Source organism: Meriones unguiculatus, chromosome 7 (assembly GCF_030254825.1).
Source record: "Meriones unguiculatus strain TT.TT164.6M chromosome 7, Bangor_MerUng_6.1, whole genome shotgun sequence".
Classification (NCBI taxonomy): domain Eukaryota; kingdom Metazoa; phylum Chordata; class Mammalia; order Rodentia; family Muridae; genus Meriones; species Meriones unguiculatus.
The window spans coordinates 62,619,453-62,641,970 of NC_083355.1; the positions used below are offsets into that span (position 1 = coordinate 62,619,453).

At 39.1% G+C, this 22,518-nt stretch overlaps 1 protein-coding gene across 1 annotated transcript in view; it reads left to right on the plus strand.

The window, feature by feature from the left end:
• The window catches only part of Ttc6 (tetratricopeptide repeat domain 6), a 224,040-nt gene that overhangs the window by 26,079 nt on the left and 175,443 nt on the right, over positions 1 to 22,518 (plus strand). Inside the window, exons 3-4 of the mRNA XM_060387540.1 lie at positions 19,755 to 19,868; positions 21,108 to 21,299. Coding sequence (XP_060243523.1) covers positions 19,755 to 19,868; positions 21,108 to 21,299 — 306 coding nt within the window. The remainder of the gene's footprint in view (positions 1 to 19,754; positions 19,869 to 21,107; positions 21,300 to 22,518) is intronic.

Consider the following 22,518-nt stretch of genomic DNA (forward strand, 5'->3'; position numbering starts at 1 on the left):
ACAGATTGTAAATCACTTTACCCTGAATTTTGGAAGCGGTTCTTTCTGTCTTCTGATGTCTGTGGCTTTAGATATAAAATTCAGTATTTTTTTTTCATGGAGGTCGCGTTTTTAGCTTCTTGCTTTGTGCTGAAGTCTTGGTTCCTGCTCTGTTGAGAGAGAAGCTACTTGGCTTCACAGAGGGAGCAGTTGAGGGGGCTATGTCTAGCCCTGGTTGCCCACTCATTCCTGCGGTTTGGGGTCTCCAATTCCTAAACCTTTCTGAGGTTTTATACAAGGAACTAACTATATGGCTTGTTTTCCTTCTGGCTTTTTATTTTCTGTAAGAAATGACTACTTTGCAGAATTGTTGGTAAAATAATAAGAAAATATTTACATGACACTCTCTTGTCAGCTTAGCCATGTTTGTTGTTATTTTTAATGGGCCCTTTTGTTTATCCATTTATCCACTGGTGACTCACTACATGCATTGCAATAGTAAGTCACAAAAATAAATAATTGTCTTGTAGAATACACCTTGAGGTTCTTATTAAATCACATCCAAAGTAAACTTTCTTTCATGCATTTGCTCACAATGGGAAGAGCACTGTCTCACAGTCAATGCTGTTTAAGACACTTGTTTCTTCCACACAGACTTTCTAGATTCTCTTTAACTGAGAAAATATTAAGCTAAAGACAAGAAAATAGAAATTGTCACTGAAACTTGTCACACAGGATAGAGTAGCTGAGGCACTTTTATTTTTAAATCTACCAGAAAACATTTAATCCCATGAAATAAAAAAAAAAAAAATGTAGTTGGTACACAGAAAAAGTTAAACTTGTTTAAGTAACGCTGTCCCAGAAAGATGGCCAGGCTGAGTACTTGTGTCTTTGAAATGTTTTCTGATTCACAGGTAATATTTTTTAAGTTTTATAGTTGATTATGTTCTACTGATTTGAACTTAAAAATTATATATATATATATATATATATTTTTTTTTTTTTGAAGATCTGAGGATTGAACCCAGAGATTTTGTATGCTAGGCAAGAAAGAACTCTGCCGTTGGGCCACCTCCTGAGGCACGCACCTTCCTATTTTAACTTGTTCTTTCACTGGTTTCCTTGTCATGTGACTAAGTGTGCCGGTGCTGACAGAGTGGTTCTGATTGTTCTTAGGGTGTACATGAACAGTTACTGCACTGTCGCCCTAGTCCTCACTGGATGCTAAACCCCTCGCTTGTGTGGGCTCTCGGTCTCACACGTAGCTAGGAAGAGCAAGAATAACGTTCAGGCACACTTGTGAACTGTAAGATAGATCCTTACAAAACACAACGTGACAAATATATCATCAGAGTAGAGAAGCTAAACAATCTGGAAGATCAAAGGACATCAAACCACATTTTTTTTAAAGCTGGTAGTATCTCATTATCTTGAATTTTATTTTAAATTTGAATTTTCAGCCATTTCTAGCAACTTATAAACAAGCTTAGTGTTTTGTTTTGGTGTTGCTATTTTGCTACAGTGCTGTGATTAGGGATCTTGGTATTTTGAATTTATAGGGTACAGGGAGATCAGTCAGCTTTGTCTTTCTTTTTAGAGCTGCCTTTGTGCCAGGTTGAAATGAGGGTTTTGTTTCCTTGAACTTTCTGCTATATTGGTAATAAAGGCATGCAATATCCCTGTTCTCAATTTTTATTTTTCTAATTACTAACCCTGATTAATTCATCATGACTTGTGTGCTCAAAGGGGTCCCCAAAGACTTTAAACAGGGACCAACAATGGAATAAGACTGCAGATTCCCAAGAAATGCAAAACATTTCAGAAACACTAGTGTGACACTTCCTACCTCCAATATTTTATTCACGGGCATTGACAGGGGCTTTGCTACATAATCACTTCTCTTTGTAGTCTGTAATCGAAGGCTGTGACTCTTCAGCCTCACATCTCCACACACCCACTTGCACACAAACACTCACATCATATGCCAATAGTAAGGAAACATTCAAAGAAATATGTTACTGGGTAATCTTTCACTGTGGACTGGTGATGAGTTTAGACGTGGGAGTCACGAGAGAGGAGAGATGTTTCCTTCCGGCATTTGCAACTGGCTTCTTGGGATTCTGGAGAAGAATCCAGAGTGACCCAAGCAGCTCACTGGAATTTGTGTAACCGATAACTAAACCTGAATAACTAGGGTGATTGATCCTAGAAGCATATATCACAGTGTAAGTGCTAAGTAGAAGTACAACTGAAATTCTGTGTGAAGAGGAGCTTGGAAGCAACTGCTCAAGTGCTGTTTCATTGTCCCCTTTGTTAAGACCCAGGCTTTCTCGTGAGGTTCTCTCATCATGACTAACTCCTTAATTCCCTAAATGTTAACAGAGTGACTCTCAATATTCTTGAAAATAAGATGCTGGAGTCTGTCCCATCAGATTTTCTCTGATATTTCTTGACACACCTAAATTCCAGTTTATTGAAGATGGATCCTCTTCTACAGTTAAAAACTTGAAACTTACTTAAATTAATATTTCCCTTTATGGGTAACTCTTAAATAATGGAGAATAAAGAATATTAAGGAATATTATTTGTGCCTCTATTATTTCTATTATTTGGGCCTCATGTTAGGCCACCATCAGCATTTACCTACACCTTTATACCTTACTTCTAGTAAAACTTTTTCTCTTTTTTTTACCCAAACACTTAACTAATTTATTTTTCACAAGAAATTGATTGGATCTCTACTGACTGCAGGATAGCATTTAAATGCTAACCACAGATAGCACAGAATAGAGAATGACCCTCATAATCTGACTTTGTCACCTTCATTTTTATTTTGTCTTCCTTCATCAATGTTATATAGGCCAGCTAATGAACTCCCAGAGCCCACTGGCTTTGACTAGTATTTCTCACATCATTATATTGGCTGGTTTCCTAGGTTGACTGTTGTTGCTGCGATGAAATACCCCAAGTGGAAGGATATTAGGGGGAAAAAAGTTTTTTTTTTTTTTTTTTTTTTTTTTTTTACTTTACAATTCTGGTTACAGGAACTTAAAATAGCTAGTCACACCAAGTTCAAGAGCAGAGAGAAATGAATGACTACATGTTCACTTGCTTGCTTTCTTGTGCTTGATTACTTCATCTCAGATAATTCAGAATCTCTTTCCTAGGGAATGGTGCCACCCACAGTGGGTTGGTTCTTCCCGAATCAGTTAACAATGTTAAAACAATTTCTTGTGGACATGCCCCCAGGCCAACCCAATTAGACAATCTCTCATTGAGACTATTTCCCCAAATAATTCCTTATTGTGTCAAATTGATGATTAAAGTGAAACATAATAGCTGGTCTGAGCTAATTTAGACCGTGCTTGCTCATCTGTCTGCTGCTCACTTGCCTTATTCATATATATATATATAGTGCATCAGTTAAAGATTCTATAATGGCTGGAGACTATCTGGATCAGGTTTGTTTATCCCTTGTGACCAAAATCCGACTAGGAACATCCGTATGTATTTCCCTCCTGGAAGCCATAATTTGAAAAAGTGTGCATTTCTCCTGGTGACATATAAGCTGCCTGATATCAAGACTCAGAATCGGGATGTTGTTACCTCTGCCCCATTTTGTTTGTAAGGTGAGCCATATGGGCCAATCCTGTCAGAAAGCAGGGAAGTGCACCTTTTTAATCATTGGGGAAAATGTAGGAAAAGGTATGAATTCAGTTGGAGGTAAAATTAGAGGTCATTAATTCAGTTTACCACACCAGCCATCCATTGGACTTTTACAGTTTTCTTAGTACACTATGTGTGTTTACAAAAATGTTTCCCCTCCCTCTATCTCTCCTAGGTCCCACATCTCCTCCTCCCAGATCCACTCCCTGTCTGTCTCTCATTAGAAAAACATAGGCTTCTAAGAGGTTAACAGCAAAACACAACAAAATAAAATATAAGATAAAGTATAAACCATTAAATTAAAGCTGGGCATGGCAAATCAACGAAAGGAAAACGACCCCAAGGGAAGAAACAAAAATCAGTTGTCCACTGGTTCACAGCTGGCAATTACACTCTTTCCACCTCCTCCTCCAAGGGGTTTTCTGAACTCTGGGGTGTGGGATTTGATGGAGATATTCCTTCTAGGACTGTGTGTTCCAAGGTGTGTCTCTCTCTCCCTCTGTATAATATTTGACTTTGGATCTCTGCATCTTTTCCCATCAAAGAAAGATTCTTTGATAACGGCTGAATAAGGCATCAGTCTATGAGTATAGCAGAATATCATTGAGAGTCATTTTCTTGTTACTTTTCTTTTTACATCAGTAGTATTTTGTTTCAGCCTAGGTCCCCGGGCTATCTAGTCTCTGGCTCTGGATCTCTCAAGCAGTGCTGGGTATGGGTTCCATCTCATGAAGTGGACCTTAAGTCAAATCAGGGATTTGGTTGGTTACTCCTTCAAGCTTTGTGCTACTATTGACCTAGCATAGTTTACAGGCAGGAAAGATTGTAGATCAGTGGTTTTGTGGCTGGATTGGTGCTTATGTTTTTCTTTTGGTAGCCTGCAGAGTACCTTTCTATACCAAAGACACTAGAACATAAGTGTGAATGCTCTCATACCCATGTTCAACAAGTTGTGTGCTGTTGTCTTCAGCAATCGGGCCTTGCTGTCAGTTTGTGGAGAGCAACATACTGTCTTGGCAACTGCCTGGGTTGTTTGGGGATTTCTGTGGGACCCCTTTGGGCAACAGCTCATCTGGTAGCACATTATTATTATTTATCTAACCACTAACATATATGTTCATTTTGGTGGTGACTCCATAAGTCATCTGAATTGAGTCTACTTTTTTTCTGTTTTTCTGAGGATTAAAATGCTGAATTTATTCTTGTAGACCATAAAGCCTGGAAGCGAGATTATTTTTCTTTTGGCTTTTTTGTGCTTCAAATCACTTCATATGATTTCTTGGACTTAGTAGTTACTCTGTAAATAAATATTTGTTGAACGAGGTAAATAAAAATGTGCTTACTTTTGGAGCTCTGAATATTACTTTTGAAGCATTTATTTATGTTATTAAACTTTAAGAAGCCTAAGAGAATGTTTTTATAAATTCTCTTCAAAATATTTTTCATTTATTTTCTCAACTTCACAGACAAAAGTTTAGAGAATATGGTATATGCAGAAGGAAAAAAAATTAGGGCTGATCATTAACTTTTTGGATATTAATTAACCTTTATCTTAACTTTATCTTAACATATAACATTGCATAAAATATCATATATACTTTACGTAGCTGAAAGAATAAGAGGTCTCCCCCCCATAGGCTTTGTTTAGCAAGGCCAAGAATCATGTTCATGGCATAGGAATATCTTCTAGTTATCTCTTTAATTCTAAAGGTTTAACAAACACTTCAGAAATCTTGCAAAGTGTTTGTTATTTAAAGATATTGATAAACATAACGAGATATTAAATGATACAATCTCAAGGTCTTAATGTATAAGTCACATACCGCTAGCCAAACATGTGTGAGGCTTTTGTTGCTGTCACATAAACAACCATAAATCAACAACAGGAGGAATGACTGAAAGATTTCGAGACATATAGATGATTTTTGTGGGACAAAGAGTATGTGAAATATTTCCCAGTGCATATGAAGACGCACACACTTGTTTGATGTAGAGACTGTGTCACCAACTCCTGCACCTTTTAATGGTGTCTCTAAGCAATATGATTTTTAAAAGCTTATTCTTCTGTCATACTATACATCCTGACTGCAATTTTCCCTCCTTCCTCTCCTCCCACTATTTCATTTCTGAAATAAATGCCCCAAAGCTTAAGACAGTGGACACGTATTATTTCATGCAGGTTTTGTGGGTCAGGAGTCCAGAAACAGCTGAGCGATATGGCTGTGGCCCCACACTCCTGATGGATTGGGTCTACGCCTCTTCTATGGCCCTTGTTATTGGAAGTCTTCACTAAAACTGAAGGATGTGCTTCCAGTTTATTTCAGTCACAAGACCAGCAATTTGGTGCAGGTTCTGACCACCAGATGACTCTCCCAAGAACAAGTAATGTAAGAGAAAGGCGGAAGTTGCCTTGAGTTTTATGGTGTAGCACGCTTTGCCATTTCTGCTGTATTTGATAGATAGCACAGTGAGCTTGTTCTCTTAGGAGTTGAGTGCCCTTGGGGACCACTTTGAATGATAAGTTCTCATGGTAATGAGAGTTCTCTGAAGCCTGTTGGAATAAGCTCTATAGGTAGAATAAGATCTACAATAATTTTGTTATACATTGTATATGTTCTTCGTGTTTAGTTAGAATTTCCAGGTAAACTTTTGGCATGCTTTTTAAATAGAATATTAAGGGAGCTAACCTTTATTATTTGACTCAGGAATAGAAAAACAATGAAACATTTTCAGATTTAGTGTCACTTTGGATAAATGTAAACATTTTCAGCTTCTCTCTCACAAAATTGAATTAGAACATTAGTACTAATTCTCAAAAGTTACTATGTGGAAAAACCAAATATATACATCACTAAGTGGAAAGAAAGAAACCTTAAAAAGGCAATTTGTGGACTAATTTAAGCTACCACATTCTAGAAAAGACTGAGGTGGCATTAGAGAGACCATGGTTGGCAGGGGTTGGGGGAAAGGAGAAAGAGACGGTAGACAAGGAAACTAGAAATTTTAGGAAACAAACTGAGGACATTAAAAGATGAAGTACTTGGCGACAGACTTTCTGAGAGAACAAATAGTAGGCATGTTAGTAATATACACTGGCAATATGTCATATACCCTCTGTCCCACAAAATCATCTACACATCTTGAAGTCATTTTTGTCATTGCTGCTGGGGACAGTAACGAGCACCTCTTCCCACAGAATCATCTGCGCACCTTGAGACAGGGTCCTGGCAGTGCTGGGCAGGCCTCATGCATCACTAAGCCACATCCCCAGCTGAAAAGCCTTCACTTTCATCGAGTACTGTTGACTATGTAAGCAAGAGTTTTCAGAATTGAGACACAAAATTATTTTCACATGGCACTCTATTAAGTTATGAATTAAGAACCGCGCTCCATTTTGCACTGCCTCTTCTCCCCCTCCAAGAGCCCAACTGTTCCCTAAGTTAATTTTTCATTGGCACATAGGATCAGGGATACTCTTTGTTATTTACAGTCTCATTTTCATCTTTGTATGGAAATTGGATTTATATGAGGATTGAACTTGGAGCCTGTACATAACACTTAAACTTGACTAAATATCCTTGTTTTGCAGTCTGAAAAACATCTTACCTGTTACTTTCATCTCTAGCTTGACTGCTTCTTCTCAAGGCAAGAAATCTTGCCTTCTGTTCTTGTGCTTTTCTTGCATTCCTAAATGAAGTGCTATAGCATGGCGCTGCTTATGTAACTAGCAGGACACCATTCCTCAATACTTGCTACTTAATGCAAAAAAAAAAAAAGTCATATGACACAACGAATGCTATAGTCTAGAAGAAGCCAGGCACATTTGCCCAACTTTTTTTTCTTCCTTTTAATTTTAAGCATTTTTTTTTATTAATAGTGTCCTATAGGACTCCCACCTCTGCACAGTCTGAATGATCTTAAGATCAAGAGCACTTAAGATCAATGTTTCAGCAATTTGCTTTCTTACAAATACCATTATAAATTATGTTATGTATTTATGTAATTTTTGTTTCCAGGAGGGCTTGTCTTTTCCGTTTTCATTTTCAGCAGTTTCATGATCATTATTAGTATTAATTTTGAGTCAAATTTCTTTATAGGTTTCTGAAAGGGAAAGCCATACATTGGGTTGCCTTTTTCTATGGTGCTGACAATGAGTGAAGAGTGGAGCTTTGCTCTGACTCAGGCTCTGTCATACTCTTAAAGTATTTTTCTGATAACTTCTTTTTCTAGTTTTATTGACAAGTATCATAATGAAAAGCAATGTAGACCAGGCAGGGTTTTATTTCAACTTACAGGTTGTATAGCCTTACAGACTTATCATCAGTAGAAGTCAGCTCAAGAACTGACGCAGGAACTTAAGAGACAGAGATCACGGTAAGGTGTTGTTTACCAGTCAGCTGGCAGGCTCATGTTTGGTTAGCTTTCTTAAGAACCTAGTATTTTTTTGCCTAGAGAATGGTGCTCCCCATAGTTTGGTGAGTCCTTCCATATAAATTAACAGCCAAGACAAACTCCCACATACAGGCTGGCTCATAGGACATTCTGATCTGGGAAATCTCTCAGTTGAGATGGCTCAGGTGACTCTAGTGTCAAGTTGACAGTTGATGCTAATTAGAACACATCTGTAAGATTTTCTCTTTTAAATAATCTGTTTCATGAAAAAAACTCAATAGTTTGCCTTTTCTAAAACACAGTGTATATGTGATTCTATAGTAAGGGGCACTTACCAAAGGGATATGCCATCTTACTTGAAATACTGTGTTCCTAGAAATGCTGAATCTTTAGAAAGGATTTAAGGACTTCATGGAGAAAATGCCTTGCGTGATTATAGATAGCGACTGTGGTGGTTTTGATGCTTACGTTCATAAAACAACCACTCAATTTCTGTTTTATTTGAAATCACATTTTTTAAATACTGGCAGTTCTATTGAATTCAGGATCAAATCATCCATAATAATCATATAAAATATTTAACTGGGGGGAAAAAGTATAAGTTTGGAAGACTTAAAGAAAAGCAGTCCTGACACATTCCTGTGCCTGAAAGTAGAATTCTGAGGGCCAGTGCCATCAGGTTTGTACCTGCAGGAAGCAAGAGATTGTAATGCAAATTAGGGCATTTTCAAACCTGTGTGGACAAGTTCCTATTTAGGGCCATGAAGTGTCTTTTCTTCCTTTCCTGAAACTTGAACTTCAGGATAGTGTACTTGAAGGTATTGCACCCGGAGGGAGGTACTCACAGGAAGGCCTGTGCTAGAAATATACTCATGGCTCATGTCGCTGAGGAGAAGATAGATTAAGAAGTATGAAGAAATGGGGTTGACTGTCCTCATCCCTTCTCTAGATGATGACTGAAGAAGCATGAAGCCAGCCTCACAGGCCAAAGGATGGCAGCTGCTTGGGTTACTGTCCCATCTGCTTGTGCTGCTTACAGGGAAGGCCCTGGGCTTGCTTGGTTTGCTTTGAAGACATGGCACTCCTTGAGGTTTTTTTTTTTTTTTTTTTTTTCAATGCAGTTTATTCAGGAACCTTGAACAATCATCTGACCCTGGGGAAAGCCAGCCCACAGCTTAAGTAGCCTCTGGGTAGCCAACCCCAGCGTGCCACGTGGGCAATGCAGATAGGTCCACATACATGGAAGCAAGCCAGATCTTGGCCTTAGCCAAATGTGGAGTTGTTCCTGACAGAGAGCACTCACCATCGGGAAGGTGGAAGGCAGAAACCAGCTCCATCTTTAAGGCGTGGCATTACGCAGATCTCTACAGTTCCCCCTTTTTGTTTTAGACGCATCAGGCAAGAGTAGAGGTCTAATCTCTGATATTAGAAATAAATTGGGACTTTGTACCGATGTTCATTTAGGTGTCATCCACCCAAAGGTTTTTTATTTTTTTTGCCTGGGCTTTCTTCAGATTGGTATTGATCTTTCCAGTGTCTTCTAGCTCTGACACTTGTATACAGTCTTAGGCACTTCAGGCAACTTTTTTTTTTTAGAACAAATAAAAAAAGTATTGAGGATTGTGAAGCTGGACTGCTCTCAGCCTCACTAGTTTTCAGTCACCTACAGAATTTTAGAGTGTATTCAATGCATTTCCAGACCTTACTATAGATGCAGAAACATCCTCCTGTGAGTTACAGTGGATGACTCAGAGATGATGTAAAGTTCATGTATGTTATGCAGAGTGCTGTGTGCACGTCTTAATGATTTCTCTTTGATTTTCTTGTGAGCCTACACTTCAAGATATTTTATTCAAGACAGTGTTTATAAATGATAGTTAATTTCCTCATAGCCCTCAAAGCACCATCTTAATAGTTTATAATTTTTGCTGCTTTTGTAATTTCATAAATTTTCTTATTTTCTAAAGGGCCAGTGGCTTTTAAAGATTCATTTTCATCCTAACCCCAAGAGTTTTCTATAGATTACCTTTTGTGGTCTAGGTTGTAGTCATGGCCTTTGATGTGTGGTTAATTCATTTCTTATAATCACACAGTTGGGTTGCTTCACATTTAGGATTTCCAATATAAAATCAAACATTGATAATGTTACAAGCATCTGCATTTTGATTTTAATGTAAATAGTAATATCTATTAGCTTTCAGGCATTTTTTTTGTCTGCATTTCTTGTTTCAGTCTTACCATAAACATGATATATGTATTATTATTATCTCTATGTTAGAAAACTGGGGTTCAGAGGGATTCAGCTGCTTGTGGTTCCCTAACATGACCGAGTAAATATTTAAAACCCAAAGTAGAGTGCGTGTTCTCAGCAATTAATTACTCTACTGTACCACCTTCCATGTGTGATTTTTCACTTGACGCTATGATAATTTATTTGATTTATAAATTCATGATATTTTTGAGATAGGATCACTTTATGTACTTTGCGCTGGTTTTCCAACTCACTGTGTAGCCTAGGCTGGTCTCAGATTCATGAAGTCCTTGCTTCAGCCCTCCTTTGAGGGCTGGGTTTACGAGTATGCTATGGCTTAAAACTAATGTATTTGTATGTTTATTCTCTTATTTTTTGGGGGGAGGATTTTTTTATGGCGATTTATCCTAGGGCCGTGCACATCTTGTGTGTGCTAGGCACGTGCTCAAAGCATTGACTTCTATTCCCAGCCCCATCTCTGCCTTCTGAATTTGAGACAGGCTCTTAAAAAATTGCACATATTGGTCTTGAGCTCACTCTGTAGCCCAGAGGGACCTTTCTATCTTCTTGCTCCAGACTCTCCAGTATCTGGGATTGCAGGCTTGTGCTTCCTTACATGGCTATGGATTTCTTAATGTTGTGTGAAACCCACTCATTAACTTCCATTTGTGTGTTTTTGTTGCTAAAATTTCTATCTATTACCAACAAAATTCTGCGGTCAGAAAATTGTTATTTATTCATTGAGACAGGGTCTTACTACATAGTCTTGCCTGGCCTGGTACTCTCCATTTAATGAGGCTGGCTGAGAAGCCACACTGTGAATTGCTTAGGGTTTATTAGATTAAAAACAAAATATATTCTTTTTATCAATGAATAATATATTATTACAGTGATTATTACTGTATTAGTGAAAACAAAAAACCGAGGAGTTAAAAAATAAAATGTTATGAGTCTTAGTATTTGCTTTGATACACTGCTAGGTAGAGTCTTTCAGAGGCCTTCTGTGGTAGGCTCCTGTCCTGTTACTTGTTTTCTCCTACATCCAATGCACATCCCATTTGTCTTTCTAAGTGAGGATTGATCATCTTACCCTGGGTCCTCTTTCTTGTTTATCTTCTTTAGGTATACAGATTTCAGTATGTTTATCCTATCTTATCGGTCTATATAAGTGAGTATATACCATGTGTGTCTTTCTCCTTCTGGGATACCTCACTCAGAATGATCTTTTCTAGATCCCACCATTTGCCTGCAAATTTCATGATTTCCTCATTTTTGTTTGCCGAGTAGTATTCCATTGTGTATAAATACCACAATGTCTATATCCATTCCTCTGTTGATGGACATCTGTGTTGTTTCCAGGTTCTGGCTATTACAAATAAAGCTGCTACAAGCATGGTTGAGTAAATGTCCTTGTTGTGAACTTGAGCATCTTTTGGATATATGCCTAGACCCATAAGCAAACCTTCGGCAGAGTGCAGGGAATCATATGAAAGAAGGGGGAGTTAGTATGACGTGGAGAGGATAGGAGCTCCACAAGGACCAAATATATCTTGGCACAGGGGTTTTATATGAGACTGTATCCAACCAAGGACCATGTATGGATATAAACTAGAACCTCTGCTCAGATGTAGCCCGTGGTAGCTCAGTAACCAAGTGGGTTTCCCTAGTAAGGGGAACAGGGACTATTTTGGACATGAACTCAGTGGCAGGCTCTTTGACCTCCTTCCTCCCCCAAGGGAGGAGCAGCCCTGCTAGGCCACAGAGGAGGACTTTGCAGCCAGTCCTGAAGATACCTGATAAAACAGGGTCAGATGAAAGGGGAGGAGGTCCTCCCCAATCAGTGGACTTGGAAAGGGGCAGGAAGGGGATGAGGGAGGGTGGGATTAGAAGGGAATGAGGGAGCAGGATACAGCTGGGATACAGAGTTAATAAAATGTAACTAATAAAAAAAAGAAATAAAATGTTGATCAACTGTCACATTTATATAGTTTCCAAACCATTTCATCACCACAAAAGACATTTTGCATTATTAGTCATTCCCTATTTTACCATCTTCACCCATCCTCTAGCTGCCCCTCATTGGCCTTCTGTATCTACATATTTACCTATTCTGTATACGTCATGTAAGTATGACCATTCAATACATTATTTGCAATATCTTGCATCTTTCAATAGTAACATTGTCCGAATTAAAACTTTCCTATAAAGAACTTAATAAAAACACAGCAAGATTAACAATACATAAAATCTATAGCGTGCTTCTATACAGTTAGAATTGCCATTCTAAAGTTGTGGTGCTTCACATTGGGTTTTACGCTCCCCACCCCCTGTTTTTAACTGAAAAACTTTCTTCATACATTGATCATTTTTTCCTCTCACCTAATTCCTCCCTACCTTCCTACCCATCCAACTTTATACTATTTTCTCTTCCTTTCTTTTTCTTCAAAAACAAACACACACACACACACACACACACAAAAAAAAAAAAAACCACAATAAAATTTGACAAAAACAAAAATCAAAACATACAATTAAGAAAAACAGTAAGACTGAGTCTATGGGTGACATCTGAGCTGAGGTTTTATGTCTCCTCCATGCATTGTCCTTGGTTGGGGTATCATTCTCTTCAGAGCCCCCAGGGCTCAGCTTTTATGGCTCTCTTTGTCTCCTTTTAGAGCTCCTGTCCCCTTCAGGTCTTCCTATCTCCCCCTTTCCTAAGATTCCCTGCATTCTGCCCAAAGTTTCGCTATGAGTCTCAGCCTCTGCTTCTATACCTTGATCAGTAGATTTTTTCAGAGGCCCTCTTTGGTAGGCTCCTGTCCTGTTCCCTTTCTTCTGCTTCCAATGTCTATCACATTTGTCCTTCTGAATGAAGATTGAACATCTAGCGGAGCAGGGGTTTTCTCTGGCATGAACTCAGTAGCAGGCTCTCTGATCACCCTCACTTCAGGGGTGTAGTCTTGCCAGTCCACAGAAGAAGACAAAGCAGCCAGTCCTGATGAGACCTGATAGTCTAGGGTCAGAGGGAAGGGGAGGAGGATCTCCTCTGTCAGTGGACTAGGGGAGGGTCATAAGGGGAGGAGGATGGTATTGGGAGGAGACAAGGGAGGGGGCCACAGCCGGGATACAAATTGAATAAATTGTAATAAATGATAATAAAAAAGTTATTAGGCAAAACCCCCAATAAGACAAAAATGTGCCAAAACAAAACAAAATGAAACAAAAACTCCACAAAAATGCTGTTTTGTTTACCGAGTATTATCCATCTACTCCTTGGCATGGGGCCTGAAGTGTGCTTGATATGTTTAGTGGAACTCTGTTGGAAAATCTGATTTTCCCTTTGCTGTTGGTATTGATTTCAGATGACTTCTTGGTTAGGGGTGGGACCCAATGTCAACTTCCCCTTCGTAGTGCTCAGCTACTATCTAGGTTAAACCCTGCCAGTCTCTGTGCAGTCAATGGCATATCTGTTCTGTTTTGTCTGGATGACACCGTTTCTTTCCTTGGAGTAATCCATCACCTCTGGATCTTAAAAGTTTTCTGTGTCCTCTTCCACATGGAGGCTTGATGAATCATTCCCATTTAGGGCTGAGTGCTCCGAACTCTCTCACTCTCACTCACATTGCCAATTGTGAGCCTAAGTGTTAATTCCCACCTACTGCAAGGAGGAGCTTACCTGGTAGGGATAATGTAAGGCACTGGCATGGCAGCATGAAATTAGGAGCCATTTTATTGACATGTTACTTTAGCAGAATAATAGTGGTAGGTTTTCTCATGAGCCTATGACCTGTCTTGTCTCAGATTTTTGGCCACATTAACAGTGTCATTATGGGTTCCATTTCATGGAGTGGGCCATAAATCCAATGAAAAAGTAGTTGGTTTCTTTCATAATATTTGTGCCACCATCGCACCAATGTATCTGGCAGACAACTTACTGTTTTAGGTGACAGGGTTTGCCTCTGGGTGATCTTGATGATCACTTTTCCCTTTTAGTCGTGTGCAAAGTACGTCCCTGTACTATGAACACTAGTCCACTAGTTAGGCAATAGCTTGACTTCTCTGTTTGATGACATAAGTAAGAGTTGCCTACAGTAATAGGGCCTTACCACCTGGTTGCAGAGAGCAACCAGTAACCTTGACAATAACCTGTGGCGTTTAGAGGTCTCAGTGGGGCCCCTCTGACCAATGACTCAACCAGACGGAACCCATTGCTGGCATTGGGGCTTTGCTTGGTGGCATATGATATCTGGTTGGGACATTGTGTCCCCTATAAATTGGTGATACCATTTAGATTCATTTCGTGTGTGTACAGATGTTAGGAAACTTCCACAATGGGAGGTTTCTTTATGGCTTTTCAAATGGCCTTTAATGTTAGTTTTTACTCTCTCTTATTTCCTCCTTCACCCCTTCTCTTCCAAGTCCCCTCCATATGTCATCCTTCTATTCTGGTTTCTTTCCTCTTTGCCTCTCCATAATGTATATTCTTTTGTTTGTTTGTTTGTTTGTTTTTGTTTTCTACTTTTATTTTTCCCGAGACAGGGTTTCTCTGTGGAGTCCTCATGGTCCTGGAATTCAGGTGTCCGGGCTAGCCTTGAATTCACAAGGATCTACCTGCCTCTGCCTCCCCTGTGCTGGGGTTAGAGGCATGTACCGCCACTGCCAGCTTCATAATACTATATTCTATTTTTCCTTCCTTGAGAGAACCTCTCGTGTCCCTAGTCCCTTTCTAGCTACCTAACATCTGTGTTTATTCAGATTATAACACACATTTGGAATGCTTTAAAGCTAACATCTGTATATAAGACAAAACATACAATATTTTTCTTGTTGGGCCTGGATTATCTTATTCAGGATGATTTTTTTTCTAGTGCTATCCATTTATTTGTGTATTTCATAATTTCATTTTTCTTAACAGCTGAAGGACACTCCATTGTGTGAGTGTACCACATTTTTATTACCCATTCATCAACTGATGGACATCTGGGCTATTTCTATTTTCTGGCTATTATGAATGAAGCAGTGATGAACATGATGAGCAAGGATCTCTGTAGGAGGGGTAGAGTCCTTTGTCTATGTGCTCAAGAATGCTGTAGAAGGATCTTGAAGTGGATATATGCTCAGCTTCCTGACAAACTGCCATTGCAGCATCCTTTTGGTGGATTTTTCTTTTGATGAATATGTAGTGTCCTTTCATGTCTCTTCTGAATAGTTCTGGTTTGAATTCAGTTTTGTCAGATATTAAAATTGATACACCTGACTGCTTCTTGGGTATATTTGCTTGCAATACTTTTATATATCCTTTCCCCAAAGATGGTATCTATTCTTGATAGTGAGGGCTGTTTCTTGGATGCAGCAGAAAGAAGCATCCTCTTTTCTAATCCAATCTGCTAGTCTGTGTCTTTTTATAGGGTAGTTGAAACCATTAGTACTGATAATGGTCAATGAGCACCACTTATTGATTCCTGTTATTTTGTTGCTATGGTGTGGGTTCCCCTTTTTATTTATTGTCCTCAAGTTATTTATTTTATCTTCTTGGGCATGATTGACCTATTTAGACTAAAATGTGGTGTTTTTTTTTTTGTCACTGCTCTAGAGCTGTATTGATAGATAGAAATTGGTTAATTTTTTTAATGGAGTGCCTTTATTGGTTGATTATGATTGATCATTTTGCTGGGTATAGTAATCTGGGCTCTCATTTTTTTTTCTCTCAGTTTGTAGAACAGCTTTACAGGCTTTTTTTTTTTTTGTCTCTTTTAGAGTCTCCATTTAAAAGTCAGATGTTATTCTTTTGACCATGCCTTAATAGGTGACTTGGTTTTTACTCTTGCAGCTTTTAATATTCTTTTGTTGTTGATTTTTTTTTATACTCAGTGTTTTGATTATGATTATGTGTCCTGGGTAGTTTCTTTTCTGATACAGTCTATTTGGTGTGCTGCATGATTCTTGTAACTTCATACCTGTTAATTTAGACTGGGTAAGTTTTCCTCTATGATTTTTTAAAAAAGATATTTGCTCTTCTTTTGACTAGGATTCTTCTTCATCTACCTCTGTCATTCATCAGTATGGTCTTTTCATGGTATCAGGCTTTCTTGGATGTTTTGTGTCTGATGTTTTTACATTTTGCTATTGACATTACTAAAAAAGAGGAGAAAGGAGACTTGAGTGCCTGGGTGATAAAACTGATGGAAAAGTAAACAAACTAACTTGCCTGGTGATGCCAGATATGGAGAGTTATTGTTTACACTGAACAAGGGATTCTTAATTCCCTGTATTGTCCATCACTGTAATGTCTTCTTATGGGTATAGCTAAGTAGAGTGCTGGTTATCGAAACCAGCATTAATAAGGTAAAAGTGACACCGACAATGCCAGGAAGAGGTGATTAAAATGTATTCATATTCCTTTTTTGTTGTTGTTTGGATTGAATTTTAGTTTGATTTAAGTTTCTTGTGTGATGCTTTACAGTATCTGATTCAATGGCAATGTAGCTGATATAATATTACAGAGTTGTATTATTAAATTTAATCATCCATTTATCAAAGTCAACAATTTAAAAGCCCATTAAATAGAATAAACTTTCGTGTGTGTGTGTGTGTGTGTGTGTAATAGAGTTTCACCATATAGCCCTGTATAGTCTGGAACTTGCTTTGTATACCAGGTTGGCCTCTAACTCAGAAATATGCTTGCCTATGCTTCCTGAGTACTGGCATTAAAGGCATGTGCCACTATTGTTATTACTTTTGTATGTTTTGGCATGCTTTCCTGATTGGGAAGGTGTCCCAAAACCTCACAGCTCCAAGGTCTTGAATTTGAGCCACAACACGAAATGTTATCTTTTAAATTAAATTGTATTTATATGTTTATTTACTACAATTAATTCACTTCGTATCCCCACTGCAGCTCCTGCCTCATCTCCTCCCAGTCCCACTCACACTCCCTCTTCTTCCCCTATGTCCTTTCCCTAGTTCCCTGATTCCTATCAGGGAACCTCCTCCCCTTCTATCTGACCCTAGCTTACCAGGTATCATCAAGGCTGGCTACATCCTCCTTCTCTGTGGCCTGGCAAGGCTGTACCCCTCAGTGGGAGGTGATCCAAGAGCCAGCCACTGAGTTCATGTCAGAGACAGACCCTGTTCCCCTTACTAGGGAACCCACTTGGAAACTGAGCAGCCAATGTGCTTCCTTTTTGTGTGTTGTTTGGCCTGCCTTCTTGATGGGGTGAGAAGATGTCCAGACCACTCACAACTCTGAAGGCCACAAATTTGAGTCACACCTACGAGGACTGGGAAGGTATCTCAGATCAAAGGTGGGAAAGAATCCCAAGGGTATCCTGAGACACGGGAGCCCAGGAACCACACAGCTCTGAGAGGAGGCCTCCTCAACTGAGACTTTGCAGCTCTCAGGGAGGGTTGCCCCAACCCATGATGAGTTGAGGAGCCTAGTCTGAGCTCTGCTCCATTGGTGGTTCTTCTTCTTCTTCTCCTTTTTCTCCTTCTTCTCCTTCTCCTTCTCCTTCTCCTTCTCCTTCTCCTTCTCCTTCTTCTTCTTCTTCTTCTTCTTCTTCTTCTTCATCTTCTTCTTCTTCCTCCTCCTCCTCCTCTTTCTTCCTCTTCTTCTTCTTTCTCCTCCTCCTCCAATGAGTAAGTTACAACAGGAAGTAAATATCTTAAAAGAGATTTATTGAAAGGATGAATCCAAGAGAAGAGGGACAAATCCAGGATTGGCTGCCCAGGCTGGTAGGATTTGCTGAAGGAGGTAGAAACAGGATGATCACAAGTTAGAGGCCAGCCTGGGCTACAATGATGCACAGCCATACAAAAATATTTTCATGTTTTAAAAATATTTTTCTCAGGAGTATCAGTGGATTTGGGAGGGGCGTGCGTGAAGAAGGAGGTGGGAGGGTAGGATCGGGAGGGGAGGAGAGAGGGGCTTATGGGGGGATACAAAGTGAATAAAGTGTAATTAATAAAAAAAATTAAAATAATAAAAAAATACTTTTCTCTGTTCTCTTTGTGGAGTTCCTGTCTCCCCCAGGTCTTTCTAGCTCCCTATTCTTCCATAAGGATTCTGGCACTCTGCCCAAGTTTGGCTCTGACTCTCAGTATCTCCTTCGATACCCTGCTCGATGGAGTCTTTCAGAGATCCTCTGTGGAAGGCTCCTGTCCTTTTCCTTGTCTTCTCCTACTTCTGATGTCCATCCTGTTTGCCCTTCTGAATGAGGTTTCAGCCTCTTCCCTAGGGTCCTCTTTGTTGTTTAGCTTCTTTAGGGTTATAGATTTTAGTATGTTTATCCTATAGTATATGGCTAATATCCACTTGTAAGTGAGTATATATCATATATGTCTTTCTGCTTGTGGGTTACCTCAGTCAGGATGATCTTCTCTAGTTTCTACCATTTGCTTGCAAATTTCATGATTTCCTCGTTTTTAATTGCTGAGTAGTATCCCATTGTGTAAATGTACCACAATTTCTGTATCCATTCCTCTGTTGAGGAACATCTAGGTTGTTTCCAGATTCTGGCTATTCCAAATAAAGCTGCTATGAACATAGTTGAACAAGCGTCCTTATTGAATGGTGAGGCATCTTTTGGGTGTATGCCTAGGAGAAGTATAGCTGAATCTTGAGGTAGCGCTATTCCTAATTTTCTGAGAAAGTGCCAGATTGATTTCCAAAGTGGTTGTACAGGTTACATTCCCACTAGCAATGGAGCAGGGTTCCCCTTTCTCTACAACCTCTCCAGCATGCATCATCCCTTGAGTTTTTGATCTTAGCCATTCTGATGTATGTGGGATGAAATCTCAAGGTCGTTTTGATTTGCATTTTTCTGGTGACTAAGGATATTGAGCATTTCTGCCATTTGATATTCCATTGTTGAGAATTGGGCCCGGGAGAAGGGGGATCCTGCAGAGACCGATACTCCAATCAAGGACCTTGCATGGAGAGGACCTAGACACCTGTTCAGAGGAAGCCCACAGGCTGCTCAGTTTCCAAGTGGTTTTCCTAGTAAGGGGAGCAAGAGCTGTCTCTGACATGAACTCAGTGGCAAGTTCTCTGATCACCTCTCCCTGATGGGGGAGACAGTCTTACCAGGCCACAGAGGAAGAGGATACAGCCAGTCCTGATGAGACCTGATAGGCTAGGGTCAGATAGAAGGGGAGGAGGTCCTCCCCTATCAGTGGACTAGTGGAGGGCCATAGTGGGAGAAAGGGAAGGTGGGTAGGATTGGGAGGATAGGAGGGAGAGGGCTGCAGTGGGGAAACAAAGCGAATAAATTGTAATAAATAAATAAATAAATAAATAAATAAATAAATAAATAACTTTTCTTATTTATTGAACATAATTGATTACTTTATATTTTTCTTATGCATTTGTAATTTACTGTTTGAATTGAATAACCCTCTGCAATATTAGATAATGCATTTCAGTAATTTTATAAGTTGACATTACTTTGTTTCTTTTTTTCTTAAGGGTATTTCTTTGGTGGAACAAATGCACCTCAGACCAACTCAGTCACAAATAAAATCACCCACGGTGGAAGAAGACAAAAGTGGTCAAACAAGTGTGAAGGAACAGTCAACCACGGTAACGTCTTCCATAAAAGTCCTTTCCCCTTCTTGAACTGAAGTAATAGTTTGTCTCCTATTGACTGAATGTTTGCAGAGGGTTAAAAACGGGTTCCTCTAACTTTGAAGTGCCTTGAGAATCTAACCCAAAGGCATCTGGCTCCCTTGGCTCTGGGAAACTATTTTTCGCTGAAGCCAAACACCATTTTCAGGGAGAAATGTTATAAGTGGCTCTCATGAACTAGAGCTGCTTAAACATGAGGCAGCTTGAGATATGATTAAAAGTTATTAGCACCTAAGCAAATCTTTTTTTTTTTTTTAAGATTTATTTATTATGTGTTTTAGTGTTCTGCCTGCATGTACAATGGCATGCCAGAAGAGGGCACCAGATCTCATTTTAGATGGTTGTGAGCCACCATGTGGTTGCTGGGAATTGAACTCAGGACCTCTGGAAGAACAGCCAGTGTTCTTAACCTCTGAGCCATCACTTACAGAAGACATGATGACAGGATGCTTTACTTGAGAGTTTTGCAAATATGTCCCCATATATTCACACACACACACACACTCACACTCACACATGCACACGCACATACACACCAGAGCCAGGACTTGGGCTCAGTGCCATGAGATTGAAAATACTATTATTATTGTTTTTTTTTTTTCTGTTACATCACTAACCAGTCATTGTATAAAATTTTGAGCTCGGAGTCAATGCTACATTTTATAAGCTCTTGACCTAGCCATTCCTTCTTGTATAACAAAGAAACTTGTGCAGTATTTGGTCCTGCATGACATCTTTGATTATATCAAAGAACAAAATGGTGTATTGTAAAGCCACTCTTTGTAATTTAGACTTTTATTTAAGCCAGATTAGTTTTGTCATTTGAGAGAGTGCGGTGTTTTTTTTTTTTTTTAACTCCCAGTGGTCCATTATCCCAAATAATCTTTTAAAAATTGACTAATGAAATGTGACGATGAAGATTTTTTTTTTTTCTCCTTAGGATTTGGTGACATAGGCCATGGAAAACAAATGTGCTGGCTTTCAGATTTTTTAATTAAGTCAATTTGAACTTTTCTTTTGAAGTTTGCAGATAAAACCAAAAACAAGACAAAAAAAAAAAAAAATACCTTACCGCAGATCAGCGGAATTTCAGTCATGCATTTCCTATCCATTCTGCCGTGGGTAGAGCATGTGCAACTGAAGAGCTTCGAAGGGCCAATACGATGAACTTTTTGTACTTTTATTTTTCTCCAGCAAAGCACCGATGACATTTCGGAGGCTGTGCAAAGCACCTTGAAGACTGAACAGGAGGATCTTTTGGAATGGGCAGCCATAGAAGATGAGAATTTAGGACTTAAATATGAGGACGTCTCAGAGATGGTGCCACAAGAAGACACTGGCCAACCCTTGGAAACTGTAAAACAAAAAATGCGGTTATCTATAAGAGTAAGCAAAATAAAACACTACTGTTTGTATTGGGAACACTTAGACCTGTGAGAATTGGGGGATGCGCAAATGTGAAGACGTTCCCAGGCAAAGATCAAGGTATGGTGTATAGGTAACACTGGCTGGGAGTCAGGAAGTGGAGTCCCAAGATTAGGCCTGGGTGAACTCGGTAATTCCTATACATTTACCCCATTTAGATTTATTGTAACTGGAGAGTTCTTTCCTGTTGTGCAAATGTTTGCCAGCATTTTAGGCTTGTTTGTTTGTATCATCTCAATGCCAGTTATTATCCATGAACTTTGACCCTCTATTTATGGGCCAGATGCTTTATTTGTACTTTCAGTGGTGCAGGAATGAGGAACAGTGTGCTCCAGTAAACCAAGACAGGTCTGGGAGACAAGGCAACTTTTTGATGTCGCTAATAAATCCATCCAGATAAAAGAGTAAGGCAGGGCGGTAGCTGCAAACAGAATTTGCATGATTCCTGCCTCAGTGGACGTCTCCTAGAACTTATTTGCAAGAGTAAGTTACTAGTATTCTGTGCTGAGTCATAACTAACAGCAGAAAAAAAAAATTCACAGTTGTGATAACAACTTGGTGAAGAATGACTGGTTAGCTTCTTAGAAGAGAGATTGAAAACAAGCCTGAGAAATAATTATGACTTAAGATAAAAAAATGGACAAAAGTTTAAGAGCTGTGAGCTTCGAAAGACCACCCTGTCATCATGGATGAATAGTGTAATGACAGCAGAGGGCAGAGCTGGCTCAGCCTATTTTTGAAAAGAAGATTGAGGTTTTTAAAGAGGCATATGACAGAATCAGATTCTTCACTTTTAAAATCTGACAAGGAAAGTGATCTTTAGTTTAGGAAAAAAAGAATTGGGTTTTGAAAAACAAAAACAAAATAAAAAAACGCATTGAATCCCTTAACATTTGTGAGAGATTTTAAGCGTTAATTTGGGTATCTGAGCAGGCTGGCTCAGGTGGGTGCTTTTCACCTGCTGTGCTGTTTGAGTAGCAGAGTGCTACCTGCTGCCTGTCACTGTTAAATGACAAAGACAGAGCCTCCTTTGGAATGTTGGAAGACAGGCAGCTGAAAAAGAAAAAAAAAAAAAAAAAAACAACAACAACAACAACAACAAAAAAAAAAAACCAAAAAAAAAAAAACCAAACCTAGGCTCTAAGGGTAAAGGTTCTTATTTCTGCAATCTCTGTGCTGT